Source organism: Aquarana catesbeiana, linkage group LG08, assembly GCF_042186555.1.
Source record: "Aquarana catesbeiana isolate 2022-GZ linkage group LG08, ASM4218655v1, whole genome shotgun sequence".
NCBI lineage: Eukaryota > Metazoa > Chordata > Amphibia > Anura > Ranidae > Aquarana > Aquarana catesbeiana.
The window spans coordinates 306,037,944-306,064,943 of NC_133331.1; the positions used below are offsets into that span (position 1 = coordinate 306,037,944).

Here is a 27,000-nt window from a genome sequence, read left to right on the forward strand (position 1 = left end):
TATACCCCCCTCTCCGGTGTCCCGTGTCTCCTACCTCCCCTCCATTCTCTGTAATAGAAGAGGTATTATACCCCCCTCTCCGGTGTCCTGTGTCTTCTACCTCCCCTCCATTCTCTGTAATAGAAGAGGTATTATACCCCCCCTCTCCGGTGTCCTGTATCTTCTACCTCCCCTCCATTCTCTGTAGTAGAAGAGGTATTCTACTCCTCTCTCCGGTCTCCCGTGTCTTCTACCTCCTCTCCATCCCCTGAAATAGAAGAGGTATTTTACTCCCCTCTCCGGTGTCCCGTGTCTCCTACCTCCCCTCCATTCCATGTAATAGAAGAGGTATTATACTCCCCTCTCCGGTGTCCCGTGTCTCCTACCTCCCCTCCATTCCCTGTAATAAAGATATTATACTTCTCTCTCTGGTGTCCCGTGTCTCCTACCTCCCCTTCATTCCCTGTAATAGAAGAGGTATTTTACTCTCCTCTCCAGTGTCCTGTGTCTCCTACCTCCCCTCCATTCTCTGTAATACCAGAGAGGGGAGTACAATACCTCTTCCTATTAAAGGGAATGCAGAGGAGGTAGGAGACACGGAACACCATATAGGGGAGTCTAGTATTGCTCTCATTACAGAGAATGAAGGGGTGGTATGAAACATAGGATGCTTATTATAGATAACAGAGGAGAGGTAGGAGACACAGCACACCATAGAGGGGAGCTTAGTACCTTTTCCATTATAGATAACAGAGCTTTACCCCCCCTCCCCCCACATAAGGGTACAGGTATCAAACTGTGATGTATAATTTGATCACAGCATCTAGAAGACGATCAGTCACTGTATGACTAGATGGTTAGCGTTCTACAGTTGTTCCTCTAGCATGTTTCCTGGGAATCCTGGCTGTGGGTGAAGAACACTTTGGAGGTCAATTACGAGTTTGAATCTCTCGTAAGGGCGACTTACTAGTACCTATCACTGAACAGTCCTGGAGGCTGTTCGCTCAATCCTTGGTACAGCCTAGGCATTGTTTTGGGGAACTCGTTCTTCTTTCTTTCTCCAGATTATTAGGTCCATCACCATTCCAGTGCATCCACTGGCCGCTCCATGTGTGTTGATCTACACTATGACATTCGGACTAACTTTGCCTCAAAGTCTCTTCTAGAACTCAGTCAACGTTGCACTTAGTGTTTTCATTCAATTGGTTGAATGTATTTTATTGATTTGTATTATTTCACAAATTTTTTTTCTAATAAAAAAAAAAAAAGAAAAGCAAAAACAGAGTGGTTGGCTTCACTTAGTATTTGATCAATACGATACGGAGCATCCAGAAGAAGACCACACCGACATAAGACATCTAAGGGCCTCTGTTGATGAGTTTTTGCTTGCTTCAAGCGGTATTTGAATCTCTATACAAGCAAAAATTGAGATTTTAAGGGGTGGGGTGTTGTCAGTCATTAACTGGGTGTGGTTTAGCAGGGTATCATCCCAATATGTAGATACAACCAACCAAACTATGTGGGACTTTAAATATACCACTGATGACCACTATACACAGTAACCTCCAGCATATTTAAAAAAATCAAATTTATTTAAATATACATTAAAAATCAGAATATAGCATACAGTATGTGTTAAAAAAAAAAAAACGTTCAAAGGGTCTACATGTTTCACGGGTTCGCCACTTCTTCAGGACCAACAAGGATTTTTGCACACAAAGTAACACATAAGTAATTATCAAAACGTATTTTTTTTTTTTTATGATTACTTATGTATATACTTATGTAATATTACTTATTGTATGTACTCATAGCTGTCAGTTTTGGGGAATAGTGCCCCATAATTGGTGTCAGTTTGAGAAATAGTGCCCCATTGTTGATATCAATGGGAGAAATAGTGCCCCATTGCTGTCAGTAGGAAGAATTATGCCCTACTGTTGGTGTCAGTAGGAGGAAAAGTGCCCCATGGGCCCGATAAAAGGGGCGCATCCGGCCCCCGGGCCATTGTTTGGAGACCACAGCTCAAGACAATACAGGCCCAACTTTTCCTTCTCTCATTACTACCGCTCTCCTCAGGGCCACAGGCTGCCCTGCCATTGCCACACTCTTCCGTGTCAACTATGAAAAGAAAATTATCACCTGAAAAAAATATTTGGTGCAAGCAGTCCCGTATTGGTCGCCAACTCTGCCCTCTGAGGAGCATGGTAATAGATGGTGGTGAAGGTGGTGTTGGTGGTGGGAGATGGGTTAAGTAGTCAATTCTCTAGCTTTGCCAGGATATGGATAATCTATAGACTGGACTGGTGGTGGTGGTGGGGGAATGAGTTAAAACTATTCTCTAGCATTGCCAGGATATGGATAATCTATAGACTGGACTGGTGGTAGGAGGGAAGGGTAAAGAAGCCCATTTTCTAGTGTTCGCAGGATATGGATAATCTATGGACTGGACTGGTGGTGAAGGTGGTGGTGGGGTATGAGTTAAGAAGCTTATTCTCTAGTGTTGCCAGGATATGGATAATCTATAGACTGGACTGGTGGTAAGAGGGAAGAGTAAAGAAGCCAATTTTCTAGTATTCGCAGGATATGGATAATCTATAGACTGGACTGGTGGTGGGGGAAGAGTAAAGAAGCCAATTCTCTAGCGTTGGTAGAATATGGATAATCTATGGACTGGACTAGTGGCGGTGGAGGGATGAGTTAAGAAGCCTATTCTTTAGCATTGCCAGGATTTGGATAATCTATGAACTGGACTGGTGGTGAAGGTGGTGGTGGGGTATGAGTTAAGAAGCTTATTCTCTAGTGTTGCCAGGATATGGATCATCTATAGACTGGACTGGTGGTGGGGGAAGGATAAAGAAGCCAATTCTCTAGCATTGGCACAATATGGATAATCTATAGACTGGATGAGTGGTTTAGGGAAGAGTAAAGAAGACAATTCTCTAGCATTGGTAGAATATGGATAATCTATGGACTGGACTGGTGGTGGAGGGATGAGGTAAGAAAGCCTATTCTTTAGCATTGCCAGGATATGGATAATCTATAGACTGGACTGGTGGGGGGGGGGAGGGATTAAGAAGTCGATTCTATAGTGATGGCAGGATACGGATAATCTATGGACTGGATTGGGGTTGAAGGTGGTGGGGAGATGAATTAAGAAGACGATTCTCTAGCATTGGCAGGATATTGATCATCTATAGACTGGACTGGTGGTGGTGGGGGGGGGATGAATTAAGAAGTCAATTTACTAGTGTTGGCAGGATATGAATAATCTTTGGACTGGACTGGTGGTGATTGTGGTGGGGGCGAGGGAGATGAATTAAGAAGACAATTCTTTAGCAATGCCGTGATATGGATAATATATGGACTGGACCAGTGATGGTGGTGGGGGGATGAGTAATGAAAGCCAATTCTCTGTGTTAAAAGATTATGGTTAATCTACGGACCGGACTAGTGGTGAAGGTGGTGGGGGGGATGAGTTTAGAAGCCAATTCTCTAGCGTTGCCAGGATGTGAATAATCTATGGACTGAGCTGGTGGTGAAGGTGGGGGGGGGGGGGGGGGATGAGTTAAGTATTCAATTATCTAGCGTTGCCCAGATATGGATAATCTATGGACTGGACTTGTGGTGGAGGGATGGATTGAGAAGTCAATTTTTTAGTGTTGGCAGAATATGGATAATGTATGGCCTGGACAGGTTGTGAAGGTGGTGAGGGAATGTATTAAGAAGTCGATACTCTAGCGTTGCCAGGATATAGATAATCTATGGACTGGACTGTTGGGGGGGGAAGGTGGATTAAGAAGTCAATTTTCTAGCGTTGACACAATATGGATAATGTATGGACTGGACTGGTGATGAAGGCGTTTGGGGGATGAATTAAGAAGTCAACTCTCTAGTGTTGGCAGGATATGGATAATCTATGGATTTGACTGGTGGTGAAGGTAGAGGAGGGATGAATTAAGAAGTCGATTTACTAGTGTTGGCAGGATATGGATAATCTATGGACTGGAGTGGTGGTGGAGAAATGAATAAAGAAGTCAATTCTCTAGCGTTGGCAGGATATGGATAATGTATGGACTGGGCTGGAGGTGAAGGTGGTGGTGGTGGAGGGATGAATTAGGAAGTCACTTCTCTAGTGTTTGCAGGATATGGATAATCCATGTGTCAAGGGCACTGAGCTTATTATTGTGTATCCGATCCACCAGTTACAACAACGGGGACATCTATTGTAAAAACAGCAGGCCTCATTGTCCAAAGTCAAATTTATTACTCTAAGGCTGGCCATACATGGTCTAATTTCGAAAAAAAATGGTTCTTTTGAAAATTAGAAAATTTGTACGTTTTGTGATCCAATGGTACCACCATTGATTTCGAAATTAGGCCAACCAAGCCTTCAATTTCATCTCATGTTGCTACAGAAAAGAATTTTCGTGGCTGGGAATCTTCTTTTCTTTCCAGGAAATTTCTTTTCTTGCACATGCGCTTTTCTTTTTCGATTACGTTTCTCGCATGATTATCCCATCATCGATTGGAAAATCGTTCGTTTTTCAAAAAATTTCCAACAGGTCCGATTACTCACACTCGATGGCCGCATGAAAATCGGCTGTTGCTGCAGCCCACTAATGGTGCGAAATACGAACAAAAAATTCTTAGGTAAGATTTTTGAAACAAAATTCTTTTGAAAATCGACCCATGTATGGCCTGCATAAGTCTATCTGGGTCACAGCTGCACTAGATGTTGGACATCTTCTGTATTGAATGGGAAGCCATTTAGCCCCTATATTCATATTAGGAGAATCATGCAGAGAAGATGTGAAGGCGGAGTTGGGAAAACACTTTACCTTTTATTAAATGCATCTTGGTCTACAGATCAGGAACTTCCCCAAGACACCATCCTCTATCTGTTTTCCATTAATCTATTCTTTCATGCCCAAGTCAGTTGGCCAATGCATTCACATATTCATCCTCCAGGCTACCCACACAGTGGGAAGAACAGGAACTCTTTTTCCATTGGAAGGTTTCGTGAAGTGCACCGTGGGGGAAGCTTACCTACTCTTGTAATCGGTCTGGCCCCTTGTCGCAGAAGAAGGTTGTCAACACTTTTCAAGCCCCACTCTTCTGTAGGTTTGTGCTGCTCGCCCCCCTTCCTCCCCCCACACTGCCAGATTTGTGGAATACTGTTGAATATTAGCAAACTATTGACACCCTGCCACCTTTAAGCCTACCTAGGTACCCCCTCCTCCCACCCATCACTTTCAATATGAGCCCATTATCGATGTTCACCATGAGTTTAATACCAATGACGTATTTCAGGTGCCCAAGAAGCAGTCTACTGGCTTTTTCATGAAATGTAGTGTATATGTGTTTTTATATACTTTTACGGAGTAGTTCATTCGTTATAAAAAAAAAAGGGTTTTTGAAACCAACAAAATCAACGCGTGTGGATCTTCTGATGTTTGACAAAGTTCGCTTTCTGAGAGAAACACTTTCCGCACTTCAGGCAGGTGTAGGGGCGTTCCCCGGTGTGAAACCGGTGATGGACCACAAGGCTGGAACTCCGCGTGAAAGACTTCCCGCACACGGAGCACGTGAATGGCTTCTCGCCCCTGTGGCCTCTCTGGTGGCTAATAAGAGACGATTTTTGATTAAAGCTTTTCCCGCACTCCGAGCAGACGTACGGCTTGACTCCTGTGTGGATTCTCTCGTGCTGCAGAAGGCAAGACTTCCGCGTGAAGCACTTCCCGCAATCTGAGCACAAGAACGGTTTTTCTCCTCGGTGCATTCGCTGGTGGCAGACCAAAGTCGTCCTGTGTGAAAAACGTTTGCCGCACTCGAAGCAGGGATAGGGTTCCTCGCCGGTGTGAACTCTCTGATGCACGGTGAGGTCCGACTTGAAGAAAAACCGTTTGCCGCACTCGAGGCATTGGTACCGCTTCTCCTCAGCGTGTTGAGAGGAATTCTCTGTAAAACATTTGCCGCACTCAGAACACGGATCGTTCTTGCCAGCCTCGTGAGGTGTGCTATGCCGACCTTGATTAGATGTATCTTTAGAAAGTTTTTTGGCATTAGAAGAGTGTAGCAACCTGTTCGTACTCTGAAGTCTCGGATAGATAGTTGGGGCAAATGTCTGTGACTGATCAGGAAAAGGTCCCTCTGGGTTGGAGGGTTTAGATGGCCGGGTCAAAAATCCCGGATGTGTATTTAAAGCAAAAGTATTTTCTCCGGATGAATGTTGTGTAGTGTTGTTCTCTTCATGATCGCAATCTGGATGAAACCTGACTCTTCCCTTCGAGGTACTCTTGATCTTTTGACCATCTAATTAAAAAAAACAAAACCAAAGTTATTGAAAACAGACAACTAAAGACCAAAATATGACCATGCTTTTTGAGTAGATCAACTACCTGGTTAACAATTTTGATCCTTAACCTTCCAATTCCTGCCCAACACTTTGATGGGTGTTCTCTCTGGCTAATAGCACAACACAGTAGGAGAGCCAGGTCCTGGACCAAGTCTCATTGATGTTTGTATACTAGAGCATTCCCAGAGATTCAAGGTCCCTGGAGCTTAGTGAATGTGGTAGCCGTGTCAGTTTGGAAGGTTTGGTGTCACATCAGGCTAAATTTAAACAAATTTTTCAACTCCCAAAACTTGTCAAAGAGCTTGGCATGGCCAAATCTATTGCCAGGTGTCTTCATCTTCCCATGAATGAGCAGTTTTATTTGAAAGCAGAGGCCCCTGCCCTTTGCCAAAGCCTCAAGTCAACTGGGCAGGTCACCTCTGTTTTCAGAACTAAAGCTGTCCTAGTTCTGAAAACAGAGGTGACTTGCCCAGTTGAATTGAGGCTTTGGCAAAGAGGTCTCAACTCTTTAAGACAAAATCCTAAATTGTGCCAACTATCTACCTTATTACCAGACACATTTTATCTCTCTTGCGAACAGACTGAAAAGACTGAACAAGGACCATCTGTGAAAAGTTTTATGATTCACCTTTAACTGTAGCTGGAGAACTTTCCTCCTCCAAAAACAGTTGTTCCTCCATCACATATGTTTCTTCTTCAGCGTCAGCATCCATGTCCTCCACTTTAACCACAACCAGATCATCAATCTAAATAATCCCCAAAAAGAAAATAAAACTGTAGAATATGAAGGTAATTTCACATTTGTTTACGACCCTCAAGCCCATGTACCTGGCCATGCAGTGGGGCGCTGGGACCTTCCTGTGTAGAATCGCCGGAATCCAGAGGACGGAGACATCTCTCTGGTGGGTTCCCATTACTGGACCCATCTGTAGGAAACACACACACTGACTGAATACATTGTTTCTATGTGTTTATCAGATGATGGGGGATCTAGGTGGAGCCTCCGCACTGCTCTCTCCTTTACAATAAAGTCTCCTCTTACCCGGTGATGTGAGGGGCGGCTGATTGTCCATCATGACGTCCTTGTAGAGATCCTTGTGTCCTTCTAAATACTCCCACTCCTCCATGGAGAAATAGACAGTGACGTCCTGACACCTTATAGGAACCTGACACACACAATGATACAGTCACCATCCAGACACATCCCTTGTCTGTTACTGGATAATGTCCCAGAATTCCCAGCACCGCTCACCTCTCCTGTCAGCAGATCAATGATCTTGTTGGTGACTTCTAGAATCTTCTTGTCACTGTTTCTAACATGTATCAGGGAGGAAGGTTGAATAAATGAGATGAGGCTCTTGCTCTTGGGCAATGATTTTGAGGTCGGGTCATCACCAGACTTCTTCACAATGATGTAATCCTAGAAAATGAAAAAACAAGCTTCAGCTTTCGAAGCTTAGCAATGTCAATACACTCAACAGAGATGTCATGTGACTTCCCAGAATCCTCCTCACCTCTCCGGTCAGGTCTGTGTTTTATTAATAGAGATAAGAGTGATGTCATGTGACCTCCCAGAATCCTCCTCACCTCTCCAGTCAGGTCTGTGTTTTATTAATAGAGATAAGAGTGATGTCATGTGACCTCCCAGAATCCTCCTCACCTCTCCGGTCAGGTCTGTGTTTTATTAATAGAGATAAGAGTGATGTCATGTGACCTCCCAGAATCCTCCTCACCTCTCCGGTCAGGTCTGTGTTTTATTATTAGAGATAAGAGTGATGTCATGTGACCTCCCAGAATCCTCCTCACCTCTCCAGTCAGGTCTGTGTTTTATTAATAGAGATAAGAGTGATGTCATGTGACCTCCCAGAATCCTCCTCACCTCTCCAGTCAGGTCTGTGTTTTATTAATAGAGATAAGAGTGATGTCATGTGACCTCCCAGAATCCTCCTCACCTCTCCGGTCAGGTCTGTGTTTTATTAATAGAGATAAGAGTGATGTCATGTGACCTCCCAGAATCCTCCTCACCTCTCCGGTCAGGTCTGTGTTTTATTATTAGAGATAAGAGTGATGTCATGTGACCTCCCAGAATCCTCCTCACCTCTCCAGTCAGGTCTGTGTTTTATTAATAGAGATAAGAGTGATGTCATGTGACCTCCCAGAATCCTCCTCACCTCTCCAGTCAGGTCTGTGTTTTATTATTAGAGATAAGAGTGATGTCATGTGACCTCCCAGAATCCTCCTCACCTCTCCGGTCAGCAGGTAGATGATCTCCAGGGTGAGGTCCAGTATCCGCTCTGCCATGTCTGGCATGGTGCTCTTTATGGTGGAGTTGGGCTCACCCGGTCCTCCATACAAGCTGCACTCTACCCTCTCCAGCAGCAGTCAGGTATTGCACAGCCTCATGGGTAATGGAGGCCAGTTGCAGGACAACAAACGCATATCGTCATGGAGGCCATTTTGTTGTGGACCTATACAGATGTTGGTAGGATGCGATGCTCATATTCAACAAAAAGTAATAAAAAGATATAAAAGTGTTTGGAATTTAATAGACGTAACAAATGCTTGAGATATTATTGCTTTTCGATGAGTTATGATGTATTTCCAACTAATAAAAAAAATGTCCTCAGATAAGGACCACGAGAAAATGGATACCAGAAGGAAATTGTTCTTGAGGAAGAAGACTACATTTCCCAGCATCCTGTGCAGCAGGGGACATTATCAAGCAGCTGCCTACCAGGTTTGTACAGAGAGGTCAGTTTATGGAACAATATGGGCTTGTCTGTGTTATTAATAGTGTTGGGGTGAAGTGTGAGCTGCACTGTGCAGCCTCCTAGGTAACAGAGCGCTCAGCACGTGCCTTGTGGGCTGGCAGGGGGGTCAACCTCTAAATGTGCACCCCCACTCTGGGACCTGTACAGGTCACATCCCTAGTATATACCTGACTGTGTATCCATATACTGTATATGTTTTGTATTTTATATGTCTTTATATGTGTGTCTTTATAAATAACGCATAGCAGGCCATTTATCAAATGCAAACCAGGCTGCCTCACCCTTGGCAAAGACTCTGTGACAGGTTTACCATGTATGTGCGAATTTCTGGGGCAGCCAACTGCGGCAGATTTATTACAGAAGCACAATGAAGGAGTGGGGGAAGGGGAGGGGGGTGTCATTCCCTCACAGTGTGACTTTAGAGCCACCACAGGGGGAAATTATGACCGGAGTTGTCACCTTGTAATAAATCTGTCACACTGCTCCTGATTAGTATTGCCTGGCCGGTGACAGAATTGATAAATATCCACCATAATGTTTGTATGCGGACAGATATGGGGAAAAATTCACCTCCTATGATCGTCTTTTCTTCCGCTCTTCTGCTGCGTTCGTATAAGAGGTTCCGAAAATACAGATACTGCTGCACATCAACACGGCATTCCCCCTCTCTTCTCCTTTCCTCTTCTCTATTTTCCCCTCTCCACCCTCCTCCTTTTCCTTTCCTCTCCTTCCTCTCCTTCATTCCCAATCCTCACCTCTTCCTCATCTCTACTTTCCCCTTCCCTCTTCCCCTCTCCACCCTCCTCTTCCTTTCCTCCATTCCCAATCCTCACCTCTTCCTCATCTCTACTTTCCCCTTCCCTCTTCCCCTCTCCACCCTCTTCCTTTTACTTTCCTCAACTTTCTCTCTTCCATTCTCAATCCTATCCTTTCCCCATCTCTACTTTCCCCTCTCCACCCTCCTCCTGTTCCTTTGCTCTCCTTCCACTCTTACGTTCTCAATCCTCTCCTCTTCCTCATCTCTACTTTCCCCTCTCCGCCCTCCTTCTTTTCCTTTCCTCTCCTTCCTTTTCCTCATTTTACTTTCCCCTTCCCTCTTCCCCTCTCCTTCTGTTCCTTTGAACTTCTTCTTCTCTTCTGTTCTTCATCTTGTCCTCTCCTCTTCCTCAGCTTACTTTCTCCTCTCCACCCTCCTCCTGTTCCTTTACTCTTCTTCCAATCTTACGTTCTCAATCCTCTCCTCTTCCTCATCTTACTTTCCCCTTCCCTCTCCCCCACTCCTCCCTCCTCCTGCTCTTTTGCTACTCTTCCATGCTCAGTCTTCTTCTCTCCTCATCTCTACTTTCCCCTTTCCACCCTCCTCTTGTTCCTTCCCTCTCCTACGTCTCTTCCATTCCCAATCCTCTTCTCTTCCTCGTCCTACTTTTCCCTTACCTCTTCCCCTCCCCTCCCTCCTCCTGCTTCTTTGCTCCTCTTCCTCTCTTCCATTCTCAATCTTCTCCTTTCCTCATCATTAACTTCCCCTCTCCGCCCTCCTCCTGTTCCTTTCCTCTCTTATGTTGTCAATCCTCTCCCTCATCTTACTTTCCCCGTTCCCTCTCCTTTCTCCCCCTGTTCCTTTGCCCTTCCTTCCTCTCTTCTGTTCTCAGTCCTCTCCTCTTCCTCATCTTACTTTCCCCCTCCCTCTTCCCCTCTCCTCCCTCCTCCTGCTCCTTTACTCTTCTTTCTCTCTTCCATTCTCAATCCTCTCTTTTCCTCATCTCTACTTTCCCCTCTCCACCCTCCTCCTGTTCCTTTGCTCTTCTTTCTCTCTTCCATTCCCAATCCTTTCCTCATCTCTACTTTCCCCTTCCCTCTTCCCCTCTCCACCCTCCTCCTGTTCCTTTGCTCTTCTTCCTTTCTTCCATTCCCATTCCTCTCTTCTTCTGTTCCTCACCTATGGTTTTACTATCCTCCTGCCTTCCCTTGCTCCCTTCATCTTTACTCTCCTCTTCTTCCTACTACCTTCTTTACCCATCTCCCTTTCCTATCCGCCTCCTCCATTTGTCACCTCTCACCCCTTCAGTGGTCTCCTCTCCCCCACCTTTCTTCTCACTCCCTCCTCTACTCTCCTTTTTTTTATCCACATGTCCCCTCACTGTTTTCACAATCTCCTCCATTCCTTGTCTTTCATTCCCTCCTCTGGTTGCATTTTTCTACCTTTCCTCTCATCTCTCCTCTGATCTCCTCTTTTGCAACTTTCCTCTCATACCTTCTCTGTTCTCCTCTTTTCTACTTTTCCTCCCATCTCTTCTCTTCCAACTTTCCTCTCACCTTCTCTCTGGTCTCCTCTCCTTTCCTTTCACCCCCTCTCCAGTCTCCTCTTTTCTACTTTTTCTCTCGCCCCCGCTTCAGTGTCCTCTTTTCTACTTTTTTTTTCACCCCCTTCCCCAGTCTCCTCTTTTCTCTTTTTCCTTCCACCCCTTCTCCACTCTTGCTTCTTCCACCTTTCTTCTCAACCCTTTTCTGGTCTCCTTTCTTCTACCTTTCCTTTCACCTTTCCTCTAATGGCCTCTCTCCCACCCCCCCCCCCCCATTGAGTCTCCTTTTATCCACCTTTGGTCTCATCCCTCCTCTAATCTGATCTCCTCTCTTCCACCTTTCCTCTCCCCCTTTCTCTGATCTCCTCTCTTCCACCTTTCCTCTCCCCCTTTCTCTGGTCTCCTCTCTTCCACCTTTCCTCTCCCCCTTTCTCTGGTCTCCTCTCTTCCACCTTTCCTCTCCCCCTTCCTCTGGTTTTCTCTCTTTCACCTTCCCTCTCATCCCTCCTCTGGTCTCCTCTCTTTCTCTCCTTCCTCCCACCTTTCCTCTCACCCCCTCTATGGTCCTCATTTTTCCACCTTTTCTTTCACTCCCTCTCCAGTCTCCTCTTTTCTATTTTTCCTCTCACCCCCTTCTCCAGTCTCCCTTCTTCCACCTTTCGCCCCACTCCTTTTCAGGTCTTCTTTCTTCCACGTATCTTTTCACCTTTCATCCGATGTCCTCTCCCCCACCCCCCACCACCCTACAGTCTCCCCTCTTCCACCTTTGGTCTCATCCTTTCTCTGGTCTCCTCTCTTCCATCTTTCCTCTCCCCCCTCCTCTGGTCTCCTCTCTTCCACCTCTCCTCTCACCCTTCTATTGGTTTTCTGTCATCCACCTTCCCTCTCATCCCTCTTCCAGTTTCCTCTCTTCCTCTTTACCTCTCAATATTCCACTGGTCTCCTCTTTTTCTCTCCTCCCCCCACCTTTCCTCTCACACTACCTCCAGTCTTCTCTCTCCCATCATTCCTCTAACCCCTAATCTGGTCTCCTCTCTTCCTTTCTCCTCCTCTGGTCCCCTCTTCCACCTTTTCTCTAACCTTTCCTCCTGTCTCCTCTCTTACACCTTTCTTTTAACCCCTCCTCCAGACCCCTCTCTCCCTTTCTTCTTTCTCTCTCCTCCAGACCCCTCTTTTCCTTTCTTCTTTTTCTCTCCTCCAGTCCCCTTTCTTTTGCTCTTTTCCTCCCCTCCTCTGGCCTCCTCTCTTCCATTTCACTCTTTCCCTCTTCCAGGCTCATCTCTCTCCCCTCTGTTGTCCTTACTTTCTCTCCTCCAGTCTGCTCTCTTCCCCTTCGCCTCTTACAGTCCCACAGTCCCCTCTCTTTCTCTCCTCTCTTCCTTTTCACCCTTCCCCTCTCTGGTCTCCTCACTTTTTCTCCTCTGTTCTTTCTTCTCTTTAAGTCCTTCAGTCTCTTCTCTCATCTCATCTTTTGTCTCTTCCTCTTCTCTTCCTTTCCTCTCCTTCCCCTCCTCCAGTCGCCTCTCTTACTCTTGTCTCTACTTTTCTTCTCTTCCCCTCCTCCGCTCTCCTTTTAACTTTTCTTTCTTCCCCTCATCCGGTCTCCTCTCTTCTCTTCCTTTCTTGCCTGACGAACGTTCATTTTTCTGTTATGTTTTCACAGTTCAGGCTGAGATTAGCAATCACAATGGACAAGGACAATATGGATGTGACACAGAAAATATTAAACCTCACACTGAACATCATCTATCTGCTGACCGGAGAGGTGAGGGGGATTCTGGGAGGTCACATGACATCACTCTTATCTCTATTATTAAAATACAGACCTGACCGGAGAGGTGAGGAGGATTCTGGGAGGTCACATGACATCACTCTTATCTCTATTAATAAAACACAGACCTGATCGGAGGGGTGAGGAGGATTCTGGGAGGTCACATGACATCACTCTTATCTCTATTAATAAAACACAGACCTGACCGGAGAGGTGAGGAGGATTCTGGGAGGTCACATGACATCACTCCTATCTATTAATAAAATACAGGCCTGACCGGAGAGGTGAGGGGGATTCTGGGAGGTCACATGACATCACTCTTATCTCTATTAATAAAACACAGACCTGACCGGAGAGGTGAGGAGGATTCTAGGAGATCACATGACATCACTCTTATCTCTATTAATAAAACACAGACCTGACCGGAGAGGTGAGGAGGATTCTGGGAGGTCACATGACATCACTCTTATCTCTATTAATAAAACACAGACCTGACCAGAGAGGTGAGGAGGATTCTGGGAATGTATGTAGTGGGATCTGCATGCCTTTTTGTAACAGGATTACGTGGTGGTAAAGAAGAGGACTGGCGAGTGTTTGACTCCCAGCAGTCATCCTCGTTTGTCAGGAGGTTGGAGGAGATTCTCAAAATCCAGTACGCCACCTCAATCACTGATACCTGAAAGCAAAAATGCACAGAAGATTCTAGAAGTCACCAACAAGATCATTGAGCTGCTGACAGGAGAGGTGAGCGGTGCCGGGAATTCTGGGACATTATCCAGTAACAGACAAGGGATGTGTCTGGATGGTGACTGTATCATTGTGTGTGTCAGGTTCCTATAAGGTGTCAGGATGTCACTGTCTATTTCTCCATGGAGGAGTGGGAGTATTTAGAAGGACACAAGGATCTCTACAAGGACGTCATGATGGACAATCAGCCGCCCCTCACATCACCGGGTAAGAGGAGACTTTATTGTAAAGGAGGGAGCAGTACGGAGGGTCCACCTAGATCCCCCATCATCTGATAAACACATAGAAACAATGTATTCAGTCAGTGTGTGTGTTTCCTACAGATGGATCCAGTAATGAGAACCCACCAGAGAGATGTCCCCGTCCTCTGTATTCCCAGGATTCCACACAGGAAGGTCACACCATCCCTCACCATCATCAGGTAGGTGGAAACCATATTTTGGTAATGAGCCTTAAGCCAAGCAAGATCACACTCTCTGATCTATATATAATCCTGTGTTCAGGGAACATTAGAGAACAAATACATGAATTGTTATCCTGTTGGTGGTGGAGAAAACCCGGAGTGTTCAAGGGATGATTATCAGATTCTAAAGGATTTTGAAGCAGTGCCAGTGAGGATTAAGGAGGAAGAAGTTCCTGTGGAGGTCAGCAAAGGTGAGGTGCCATTTAGAGGGAAAAATATGTTTTCTGCTTCTTCTTACCTTTTGTGAATGTTCTGTGCACTCAATAGGTTTTTTAATTTTTATAACTTCTATTGACTTTACAGCATATGTACAAGGTTTAAATGCCTTCTTAGATCAGTAAGGTCTTCTTGGATTAGATGAATGAGGAAAATACTCATAGACATGAGAGTTTAAGGATACAACCACTGCATGATGGTTCCTTAGGCCACAGGTGTTATAAACATGGGGGTCACAATGGCCTGTCATGCATGTTTACCCCATGCAGGCACCTTGAACCCAGAACATCTCTTATGGTAACTGTTGTTATCCTACAGGAAAATTTTCCAGCTAAGGGAATGCTGAAAAGGGCGACTACCTTCCAATTTTTTAGGCCTCGGCCATAGTCCAGCTAAGGACTCTTTAGGCCTCTGTCGAAGTCCACCTCAGGACATTTTAGACCTCTGCCACAGTCCAGCACAGGACTCTTTAGAACTCTGCCATAGTCCAGCACAGAACTTTTTAGGCCTCTGCCGCAGTCCAGCTCAGGACTATTTAGACCCAGATGGGCATCTAGAAAGCCAAAATTCTACTTCTTCTAGCTTCCTACCCATGGCCAAAGCCTAGGAGGCAACAACCTTTCACAGCTATATGCTTTCTCTCTCAGGAAAAGCCTGAGAGGTAAGGACTGGACCTCTACACTCATATCATTACAGGCAGAAGCCTAGAATTCTAGATGGCAAAAGGCTTCTGCTCTCTCTGAGATCCTGGCTCAACACACCCACCACAGCTACTACAAGGGGTTTCCACTCTCCCTGAGTTCCTGGGTCAACACACCCACTGGACCTGCTACAAGGTGATTCTGCTCTGCTCTTGTTCCTCAGTCAACACACCCATGAAAGCTTCTACAAGGGGCTTCCACTCTCCCCAAGTTTCTACGTCAACACAGCCACCACAGCTGCTACAAGGGGCTTCTATGCTCTCTGAGTTCCTGGGCAAACACACCCACTACAGATACTATAAGGGGGTTCCACTCGCTTCAATTTTCATGGTCAACACATCCACTGCAGCTACTATGAGGAGCTTCCACTCTCTCCAAGTTCCTGGGCCAACACACCCACCACACATACTACAAGGAGTTTCCATTCTCTCTGAGTTTCTGGGTCAGAACACCCACCACAGCTACTACAAGGGGTTTCCACTCTCTCTGAGTTCCTGGGTCAACACACCCACTGGACCTGCTACAAGAGACTTCCACTCTGCTCTTGTTCCTGGGTCAACACACCCACTACAGCTTCTACAAGGGACTTCCAGTCTCTCTGAATTCCTGGGCCAACACACCCAGGACAGCTACTATAAGGGGCTTCCACTCTTCCTGAGTTCCTGGGTCAACACACCCACTGGACCTGCTACACGGGGCTTCTAATCTCCCCAAGTTCCTGGGTCAACACACCCACCACAGATACTACAGGGGGTTTCCACTCTACTTGAGTTCCTGGGTCAAAACACCCACTGGACCTGCTACAAGGGGCTTCCAATCTCCCCAAGTTCCTGGGTCAACACACCCACCACAGATACTACAAAGGGTTTCCACTCTCTCTGAGTTCCTGGGTCAACACACCCACTGGACCTGCTACAAGAGACTTCCACTCTGCTCTTGTTCCTGGGTCAGCACACCCACGGAAGCTTCTACAAGGGGCTTCCACTCTCTCCAAGTTCCTGAGCCAACACACCCACTACAGCTTCTACAAGGGACTTCCAGTCTCTCTGAATTCCTGGGCCAACACACCCAGGACAGCTACTATAAGGGGCTTCCACTCTTCCTGAGTTCCTGGGTCAACACACCCACTGGACCTGCTACAAGGGGCTTCTAATCTCCCCAAGTTCCTGGGTCAACACACCCACCACAGATACTACAGGGGGGTTCCACTCTACCTGAGTTCCTGGGTCAAAACACCCACTGGACCTGCTACAAGGGGCTTCCAACCTCCCCAAGTTCCTGGGTCAACACACCCACCACAGATACTACAAAGGGTTTCCACTCTTCCCAAGTTCCTGGGTCAACACACCCACCACAGCTACTACAAGGGTCTTGGCGACTCAGCCCACCAGATTCCATGAGAAAAAGAAAGAATATTCTATTATACTCATGGGCTATAGGAGTGGTGGTCAACTTTTTTGATATAGGGGGACCCCAAGTGTGGCCCTTGACATCCCCAAAGAACCGCTTGGACTATGAATTGAATGTAATGCTACAAAAAGCTGTCAGAGATGGCAGATATGCTGCAAGAGATGGTTAAAGCCTATGGGCCTGTTACAAGAGATGGTTTGAGACTGCGAACATGCTGTAAGAGTTGCTGGAGACTGGGGACATGCTTCAGGAGTCATAGGCTGGAGACACATTATATGACAGTGCTAGAGACCATGCTGCAATAGGGCAATATGAAAACACAAACTACTGTCTGCGGGGGGGGCCCAAGGGCCACATGTTGGGCATTAAGGGTGGCTGTAGAGAAGTGTTTACTGTTTATCAGCTTGATACGTTACTTTTCCTGACAAATGTTCATTGTATATACAGCAACAAGACCAACCCTGAGGAGTAAGAGGCCAATCAATGTCCATACCGCACACAGACGGAGAGAGGAAGACCGTTTTGGTAAGCTCAACCCTATAATTCAAAAACAAAATATAATCAGATTGGATTTTTTTTTCTTTTCTTTTTTATTATTATTTTTTTATAAATTTTTTCTTGTTTTTCCCCTTTTATTGGTTGAACTAGATGGTCTTTTTTCAACTACACTATGTAATTATGGACTTCAGCTTTAAATTATTCAGATTTAAAAATAATATATACGGTATGTCTACAGAAGAGTTGGCCTGATTATTTAATTTTAATTTCACAGACCATGAAATCCAGCCCCATACCGACTTAATAAAACGTGAATTAGCTTTCTCTGCAAGCAAAGGTAATTATTTTTTTCAATGTTCCAAAATATTCCTTTTTTTTTAAAAATCTTATTTGATTTCCTTATACAGGGGTGAGTGTGTTCCTGCAGGACATTCTTAGGTCTATGTATAAAAACAATCCATATGTCTCAAGCATTCTCACGGGCATCACAAATAATCCTCGTAATTTGCTAATATGTTTATTTCTTATGATCATCAGCTCCATCTAGTGGCCATAATGTGGTATTTACCTGAAATACCTCCGTCATGAAAATACAGCATTATGGCCACTAGATGGAGCTGATGATTATAGGAGGTGAACATGTTTTATTTGTGACAGCTGAGTAAACGTTTGAGACATGGAGACTTATTTTTTATAAACAGACCACTTAGTGTGTTCTTTCCCAAATTTCATCTGCATGATTCAATGCTGCAAACCATCAAGTCTCTTGAGTGCCTTCTGCTTGTCTGCACCATCTGTTGGATGAAGGTGAGGTAGTGTTAGCCAATTCAGCTGAAGTCCATTAGGAGCACTGCAACACAGTGTCCTAAATTGCTCTCTGTCTCTAGATAAGCACCTGACTACACATCCCCCCACCCACCAAAAATCTTTGGTCCCCAAATAAGGGGCAGAGCCTGACAACATATAATGTTCATAACTTTAGATAACCGACTAAAGGCACATTTTAAGTCAACATTTAAACAAAACCAGATGATTCACATCAGCATACACCAGCTAGCCAGAGACTCCGGACAAAATCTGTAAAGTTCCCACCCAGGTATGGCTATGTGTTACCAACCTTTACCGCAGCACATACGTAGTTCTGAAGGGGCCTTCAACCATCCTTATCAGTGGTTGTTCCTGAGGCAGCTTACAATCTGAGGTGCCCACCATGGTCACATATTCAAGACATATCCAAGAGTGGTATTTCATAAGGTAGTCAGTTTATCTAGCCATATGTTTTTAGGCTATGGAAGGAGAGTGGATCACCCAAAGAAGCTGCAGAGAAATATAAGGAGAAAGTCTAGATTTGCACTGCTCAACCTAGGAGCTCAGAAGTCTTGTGAAATATTAGTGGTAGACAGGCCAATAAAGTAGCATCCAAAACCATGGACCCCTATTCGAATGGTAGTATGCAAGACCTTGTTAATGACACCAATATGAATAGACACCTCAGAGTTTCGCAAGAGCTGGAGGGCCACAGGTTGAGCACCTATATAATAATATGACTTTTGTTATAACAGCGAGGAAAAGAGCAATGGCCTTCCACTTCAACGAGCTATACGAGATCACCAAGTACCTGCTCTATCACGGCTACGAGGAGAGCGGACTCCCGGGCCGGGTCCACGAGCATAAAAGCCGACTCTTGACCCAGCTGTCCTCCCACCTCTACGAGAAGTTCGGAACCACCAGAACAAAGCGTCAGATCCAGAAACGCTACTCCGATCTGAAATCTCGCGAGCCGAAAACATTCATGAAAATAAAGAATAAAATTCTAAAGGGTGGGTGAGGCCCCTCGTACTGAACTTGTTTAAGGTCTTTTAGACGTTCCTCATCCAGCTCCACATTTGACCTTTGAATTTTATGTTGGCTTTGTAGAGGTATCTCTGAGGAAAGTCTCTGACTCGGAAAGCGAGGTTTCGGAAGACGAGATGCAGAGTGAAGTAAACATAAGCATGACCTCGGCGGAGATACAGGACGCTCTGGTGTCCAGCTATATCCAAGCAGATGACATGCAGGTGAAGTAATGAGAGGACACATGACTCCTGAGAATCATAGTTCCAGGCCCAACCATAACCCATCCCAATCATAGTTCCAGGCCCAACCATAACCTATCCCAATTATAGTTCCAGGCCCAACCATAACCCATAACAATCAGAGTTCCAGCCCCAACCATAACCCATCCTAATCATAGTTCCAGGCCCAATCATAACTCATCCCAATCATAATTCCAGCCCTTGCCATAACATACCCCAATCATAGTTCCAGGCTCAACCATAACCCATCCCAATCATAGTTCTAGGCACAACCTTAACCCATCCCAATCATAGTTCCAAGCCCAACCATAACCCATCCCAATCATAGTTCCAGACCCAACCATAACCCATCCCAATCATAATTCCAGCCCTTGCCATAACCTATCACAATCATAGTTCCAGGCTCAACCATAACCCATCCCAATCATAGTTCCAGACTCAACCATAACCCATCCCAATCAAAGTTCCAGTCCCAACCATAACCTATCCCAATTATAGTTCCAGCCCCAACCATAACCCATCCCAATCATAGTTACAGCCCCAATCGTAATCCATCCCAATCCCAGTTACAGCCCCAATCGTAATCCATCCCAATCATAGTTCCAGGCCTAGCCATAACCCATCCCGATCATAGTTACAGCCCCAATCGTAATCCATCCCAATCATAGTTCCAGGCCTAACCATAACCCATCTCGATCATAGTTCCAGCCCCAGGCGCAACCCATCCCAATCGTTGCTCCAACCCCAGCCATAACCCATCCCAATCATGGTTCCAGCCCCAACCATAACCCATCCCAATCATAGTTCCAGCCCCAACAATAACCCATCCCAATCATAGTTCCAGTCCAAACCATAACCCATCCGAATCATAATTCCAGCCCTTGCCATAACCTATCCCAATCATAGTTCCAGGCTCAACCATAACCCATCCCAATCATAGTTCCAGACTCAACCATAACCCATCCCAATCATAGTTCCAGGCTAAAACATAACCCATCCCAATCATAGTTCCAGACTCAACCATAACCCATCCCAATCATAGTTTCAGGCTCAACCATAACCCATCCCAATCAAAGTTCCAGTCCCAACCATAACCTATCCCAATTATAGTACCAGCCTCAACCATAACCCATCCCAATCATAGTTACAGCCCCAATCGTAATCCATCCCAATCATAGTTCCAGGCCTAGCCATAACCCATCCCGTTCTTAGTTACAGCCCCAATCGTAATCCATCCCAATCATAGTTCCAGGCCTAACCATAACCCATCCCGATCATAGTTACAGCCCCAAGAGCAACCCATCCCAATCATTGCTCCAACCCCAGCCATAACCCATCCCAATCATGGTTCCAGCCCCAACCATAACCCATCCCAATCATAGTTCCAGCCCCAACCGTAACCCGTCCCAATCATAGTTCCAGTCCAAACTATAACCCATCCCAATCATAGTTCCAGCTACAACCATAACCCATCCCAATCATAGTTCCAGTCCAAACCATAACCCATCCCAATCATAGTTCCAGCCCCAACCGTAACCCATCCCAATCATAGTTCCAGTCCAAACCATAACCCATCCCAATCATAGTTCCAGCTCCAACCCACCCCTGCCCCCCAAATAAAGCACCAGATGAATTGTCTGTGGAAGGGCAAAGCCACAGCTTTATTGGATTTAAACCACATATTTAATAAACAACTCTTTATAAAAGAAGGGGTGAGACAACCAACCTCTTGGAGCCCAACCACCAATTTGGAACATACCCACTCCGCCTCCCGAAGAGTTGGTTACAGCTTTATTGGCAGAGATAGTGTTATAATGTTATAACGATATTGGGTGTTCAGGGATTTATGTTGGTTTAAAAGTCTCCACACCTGTCCTTTCCATACGTTCCAGACAGGCGTCCAACAGAACAAGGCTCTCACCATCCTTGGTGTTTTGAACATACCCAACATTGATATACACAGATGTAGCACCAACATCTTAATCCAGTCACCATAGAATGTGCCAAGGCAGATGTTGGTTGTCCAGGTATCAAAGAATTAACACCTAGGCAGCCTTTCCAACACCAAGGATGGGATTATGTAAACAAAACACGGGTGGTACCACAACTTTCACACCCACCCTGTTCTTGGACAACCAACATCTACACATTCCATGGATGGGTTAGAAGGTTTTGGAACTACTCCGTTCTAGTTACATAATACCATCCTTGGTGTCTTGAGGTCTACCTAGGTATTAATCCTTTGATTCTTGGACAATCAGCTTCTGCCTCGACTAATTTCTTGGTGATTGGACTGGTGATTGTGCTACCTATGTGGATATCAATGCCTGGGTCAGTTCCTGACACTTAACAAAACTGATGAAGTGCCTTGGATAAGCTACGATACATCTTCAACTTTACAGAACAAGTTCAGTTGGAGGTGACCAACCACTATTAGCTATACCGTGACCTAGATAAATGAGAATTTTTACAGATGTATTATTGATCCATCCAGGTGACACAGTCTTGCCAGAACCATATTATACGGGAAGACGTCTTAAATCTCCTACCGCTGAGTTATACGTCTAATGAGGTGTATTCGCCTGTGGGTGAAGTCCATACAGAGGAGGAGGGCGGTTCCCGTATAGAGAAGATCGAACAGTCTCTGCACTCTCTGCAAGTCAAGATGGATCAGTTACTGAGCAGCCTGTCTGGGGGAAGAGACTCTTCCTGAGACGTCTTGTGCGGATTTGTTATTTTTTGACATTATATTAAAGTGGAACTCCAAGTATTTAAATGCCTCCCCCCAAAGTCATTTTTTTATTTTAAAAACAACTCCTATGCATAACGATTTGCTGCAGTCTCCTAACCAATCCAGTGACTTCACCAAGACTTACTCTTCTTATTCCAGTGACATCGGGGGGAGGGTATTCTTCCAGGACTGAGTAAGGCTCATGTAATAACCTGTAAGCCCAACTCATGGAGTGATGTGAGCTCATTACTGGTGTAAAGTGAGTCCCATTCTACAGTACTGTTAGCCCAGTCCCAGTGTGATAGGACCCCCGTCCTAAAAGTACTGTGAGCCCAGTCCTGAAGTGATGTGAGCCACATCCTGGAGTATTCCCATCCTAGTCCTCAAATGATGGGAGCCCTGTCCTGGAGTACTGTGAGCCCAGTCCAGGAGTGATGTGGGCCCCATCCTGAAGTACTATCAGCCCAGTCATTGAGTGATGTGGGCCCTGTCCTGGAGTTATACGAGCCCTGTTCTGGAGTACTATGAGCCCAGCCCTGGAGTGATGTAAGCCCCATCTTGGAGTACTGTCAGCCCAGTCATGAAGTGATGCAAGCCCCGTCCTGGAGTACTGTGAGCCAAGTCCTGGAGTGATGCAAGCCCTGTCCTGGAGTATTGTGAGCCCAGCCCTGGAGTGATGTAAGCCCCATCCTGGAGTGTTGTCAGCCCAGTCATCCAGTCATTGCGTGATGTTAGCCCGGTCCTGTAGTGCTGTCAGCCTTGGCCTGGAGTGATGCTTTCCCATCCCGGAGTACTGTCAGCTCAGTCCTGGAATGATGTGAGCCCCATCCGGGAGTACTGTGCGCCCACTCCTGGGGTGATGCAAGCCCCTATCCTAGAGTACTGTGAGCCCTGTCCTGGAGTAATGTCAGCCCCATCCTGGAGTGATGTGAGCCCCATCCTGGAGTGATGTGAGCCTCGTCCTGGAGTGATGTGAGCCCCGTCCTGGAGTAATGTCAGCCCAGTCCTAGAGTGATGTGAGCCCCGTCCTGGTGTAATGTCAGCTCAGTCCTGGAGTGATGTGAGCTTCATCCTGGAGTACTGTGAGCCCACTCGTGGGGTGATGCAAGCACCTATCCTAGAGTACTGTGAGCCCCGTCCTGGAGTGATGTGAGCCCCGTCCTGGAGTAATGTCAGCCCAGTCCTAGAGTGATGTGAGCCCCGTCCTGGAGTACTGTCAGCCCAGTCCTAGAGTGATGTGAGCCCCGTCCTGGAGTAATGTCAGCCCAGTCCTGGAGTGATGTGAGCCCCATTCTGGAGTACTGTCAGCCCGGTCCTGGAATGATGTGAGCCCTGTCCTTGAGTACTGACAGCCTAGTCCTGGATTGATGTGAGTCCCGTCCTGGAGTACTGTCAGCCCAGCTTGCATTATGATACTCCCCCTAAGGAGGGGATGTGTAAATGATAGGTTGGGCTCTCAAGAAATAGGCAAAATGCCGGGGACAGAGATAGAGTGCGCAGAGGATAAGTAGAACTTTTTTTTTAACACAGGACAAGGGGACTAAAAAAAACCATGAAAACAAAACAAAAAAAAGTATAAATAGTAACTGGAGTTTCCCTTTAATATATATTTTACAATTTGTTTTCTTGAATTTTTTTCTTTTTTTGAAACAGATTCTGTTATATAGGAATTCAACTAAATTGAAAAAAAAACAGCAAAGACCTTGCTCCTTTAGGGTGTTCCCAACTGCCGCAAGGGTACCGCCCCCGAAGAGAGTGACTGTTTCCTGAGCCACAAATTACTGTATGTGTTCTGACTCCGCCTTCTGAAGTATGCGTAACTAAACAGCGACCCCGCCTCAGTGCATGAAACATGAGACTGTCATAGCTGTGGTTTGTGAACAGATGGGGGAGAGTTAAAGCCTTTGTTGTTTTATTGCTGTGACCCTGTTGGGGCTGGAGTTGTACATGAAAGACTTTTTTTTCCAAGGGGAATTACATTATAACTGTATCAAAGTATGAATTACATTAATTTACAGAAGTCTAACAGTCTCTTCTATTTTTTTATTGGTGGGATCCTAGAGCTTGATCCCCGGGTCTGTATACCTGCTGTGCCCATTATGAGGGGTTCCCATCATTCTTGTGCTGAGTTCCCGGGTCTGTAAACCTGCTGTGCCCATTATGAGGGGTTCCCACCATCCCTGTGCTGAGTTCCCGGGTCTGTACACCTGATGTGCCCATTATAAAGGGGGTTCCACCATCCCTCCTGTCCCCATTTATGAGGGGTTCCCACCATCCCTGCTGTCCCCATTATAAGGGGTTCTCATCATCTCTGCTGTCCATATTTTGAGGGGTTCTCACCATCCCTGCTGTCCCCATTATGAGGGGTTCTCATCATCCCTGCTGTCCCCATTATGAGGGGTTCCCATGATTCCTGCTGTCCCCACTATGAGGGGTTCCCACCACCCCTGCTGTCCCCATTATGAGGGGTTCCCACCATCCCTGCTGTCCCCATTATAAGGGGTTCTCATCATTTCTGCTGTCCCCATTGGGGGGGGGGGGGTTCCCACCATCCCTGTGCTGAGTTCCCAGGTCTGTACACCTACTGTGCCCATTATGAGGGGTTCTCACCATCCCTGCTGCCCACATTTTGAGGGGTTCTCATCATTTCTGCTGTCCCCATTGGGGGGGGGGGGGGTTCCCACCATCCCTGTGCTGAGTTCCCAGGTCTGTACACCTACTGTGCCCATTATGAGGGGTTCTCACCATCCCTGCTGTCCCCATTATGAGGGGTTCCCACCATCCCTGCTGTCCCCATTATGAGGGGTTCCCACCATCCCTGCTGCCCACATTTTGAGGGGTTCTCACCATTCCTGCTGTCCCCATTATGAGGGGTTCTCACGATTCCTGTTGTCCCAATGATAAGGGGTTCTCATCATCTCTGCTGTCCTCATTATGAGGGGTTCTCACCATCCCTGCTTTCCCCATTATGAGGGGTTCTCACTATCCCTACAACGAGTTCCCATTTTTGCACACCTGCTCTTCCCATTTATGAACGAATAAAAACAAAATTTATGAGTGACCCCCTCCATCCCTGTGCTAAGTTCTCAGGCCTGCACACCTGCTGTACCAATGATGAGGGGTTCCCGCCATCTCTGTGCTACGTTCCCAAAGCATGTGTGCAAAGTACGAGGTTATACAATTCCAAGCAGCAAAAATTGGGGATAAGAGTCACCACAAGTGGACACCTGGCAGCAGGAGGAGGTGGCTTATTGAGACTACATTTTGGGGGGGACCCCTCTATCAAGTTAAAGTCCTTCTCTCAACAGAGGGTTCCTAAATTCAGATTATTGTTTGCTTCTAGTGAAAAACAATATAGGTATTACCTATAAGCCGCGCACCCTGGACCAACAATATACTGAAGATATAAATCTGTGTGGAGCAGCTCGTAGTGAGACCAAAGTCTAAATGTGTAAAGGAAACAAAATATTAAATAATTGTTTCATACCACGCTCTAACAAACAATAAACACATAAATATATAAATAAAGGTATAATTAATTGGTTGAATACTAGTGTCCATATGTAAATCTATTACATCAGGTAAGTGTATATAATGTCCATAAAAACCACCACCAGAAATCTTCAATTCAAGTGAAAATATTGAAGAATTCCTTAGTTGCTGTGTGAGGTAAGTGCCATCTTCCACCAGTATCCGGCAAACATCCTACTCACCAGACCATTGTGACACCCATTATTATTATTATTATACAGGATTTATATAGCGCCAACAGTTTACGCAGCGCTTTACAATATAAAAAGGAGACAGTACAGTTATAATACAATAAAATACAAGAGGATTAAGAGGGCCCTGCTCAGAAGAAATTACAATCTAATAGGGTGGGGCAGGTGGTACAAAAGGTTGTAACTGTGGGGAATGAGCTGATGGAAGTGGTAAAAGATTAGTTAGAGACGTGATAGGCTTTCCCGAAGAGATGAGTTTTCAGGGATTGCCTGAAGGTAGCAAGAGTAGGGGATAGCCGGACCGGTGGAGGTAGCGAGTTCCAGAGGATGGGAGAGGCTCTGGACAAATCCTGCAGACGAGCATGGGAGGAGGAGACAAGAGAGCATGAGAGCAAGAGGTCTTGAGAAGAGCGGAGAGGACGATTTGGGTGATATTTGGAGACAAGATTAGTGATGTAGCTCGGGGCAGAGTTGTGAATGGCTTTGTACGTTGTGGTTAGTATTTTGAATTTAATTCGCTGGGTGATTGGGAACCAGTGTAGGGATTGGAGGAGAGGGTTGGTGGTCATTGTAGGGATTGGAGGAGAGGGGTGGTGGTCAGTGTAGGGATTGGAGGAGAGGGGTGGTGGTCAGTGTAGGGATTGGAGGAGAGGGTTGATGGTCAGTGTAGGGATTGGAGGAGAGGGTTGGCAGACATTGAGCGGTTGGTAAGGTGGATAAGTCTGGCAGCAGCATTCATGATAGACTGAAGAGGGGAGGAGCCTATGGAGAGGCAGGCCAATGAGAAGAGAGTTGCAATAGTCAAGGGGAGAGATAACAAGGGAGTGAATGAGGAGCTTGGTGGTTTCATTTGTTAAAAAGGGTCAAATTTTAGAGATGTTACGGAGGTGAATTCTACAAACTTTTGACAACGATTGGACTCGGGGCTGAAATGACAAGTCAGAGTCTAGGATAACACCAAGTACTGATAGTTGCATTGTTGATTTTGATGGAAAAGTCATGGAGAGGGGCACGGATGGGGGAATATTATCAGCTCAGTTTTAGAGAGATTTCGTTTAAGGAAGTGGTGCGACATCCATGCCGATATGTCAGTTAGTAAGTTAGTAATGCGAGAGGAGACTGAAGGAGTGAGGTGAGGAGTAGACAGATTTGGGTGTCATCGGCGTATAAATAGTATTAGAAGCCTCGGACGGTTATCAAGTGACCAAGGGAGGAGGTGTAGCTAGGGAAGAGAAGGGGTCCAAGAACAGAGCCTTGGGGG

At 46.0% G+C, this 27,000-nt stretch overlaps 2 protein-coding genes across 2 annotated transcripts in view; one reads left to right on the forward strand and one right to left on the reverse strand.

Moving 5' to 3' along the window:
• Positions 1-3,024: 3,024 nt before the first annotated feature.
• On the reverse strand, positions 3,025-8,798 carry LOC141105129 (uncharacterized). Its single transcript, XM_073595005.1, has 6 exons — positions 8,579-8,798; positions 7,587-7,754; positions 7,377-7,500; positions 7,163-7,260; positions 6,963-7,080; positions 3,025-6,291 (listed from the first exon to the last, which is right to left on the reverse strand). The coding sequence occupies exons 1-6, from the start codon at positions 8,642-8,644 to the stop codon at positions 5,408-5,410; spliced, it is 1,458 nt and encodes a 485-aa protein (XP_073451106.1). The 5' UTR covers positions 8,645-8,798; the 3' UTR covers positions 3,025-5,407.
• The window catches only part of LOC141106900 (uncharacterized), a 153,657-nt gene continuing 135,309 nt past the window's right edge, over positions 8,653-27,000 (forward strand). Inside the window, exons 1-6 of the mRNA XM_073597829.1 lie at positions 8,653-8,846; positions 8,962-9,071; positions 13,069-13,170; positions 13,735-13,920; positions 14,007-14,130; positions 14,247-14,344. Of these exons, the coding sequence (XP_073453930.1) occupies positions 8,780-8,846; positions 8,962-9,071; positions 13,069-13,170; positions 13,735-13,920; positions 14,007-14,130; positions 14,247-14,344 (687 nt within the window). The 5' untranslated portion in view covers positions 8,653-8,779. The remainder of the gene's footprint in view (positions 8,847-8,961; positions 9,072-13,068; positions 13,171-13,734; positions 13,921-14,006; positions 14,131-14,246; positions 14,345-27,000) is intronic.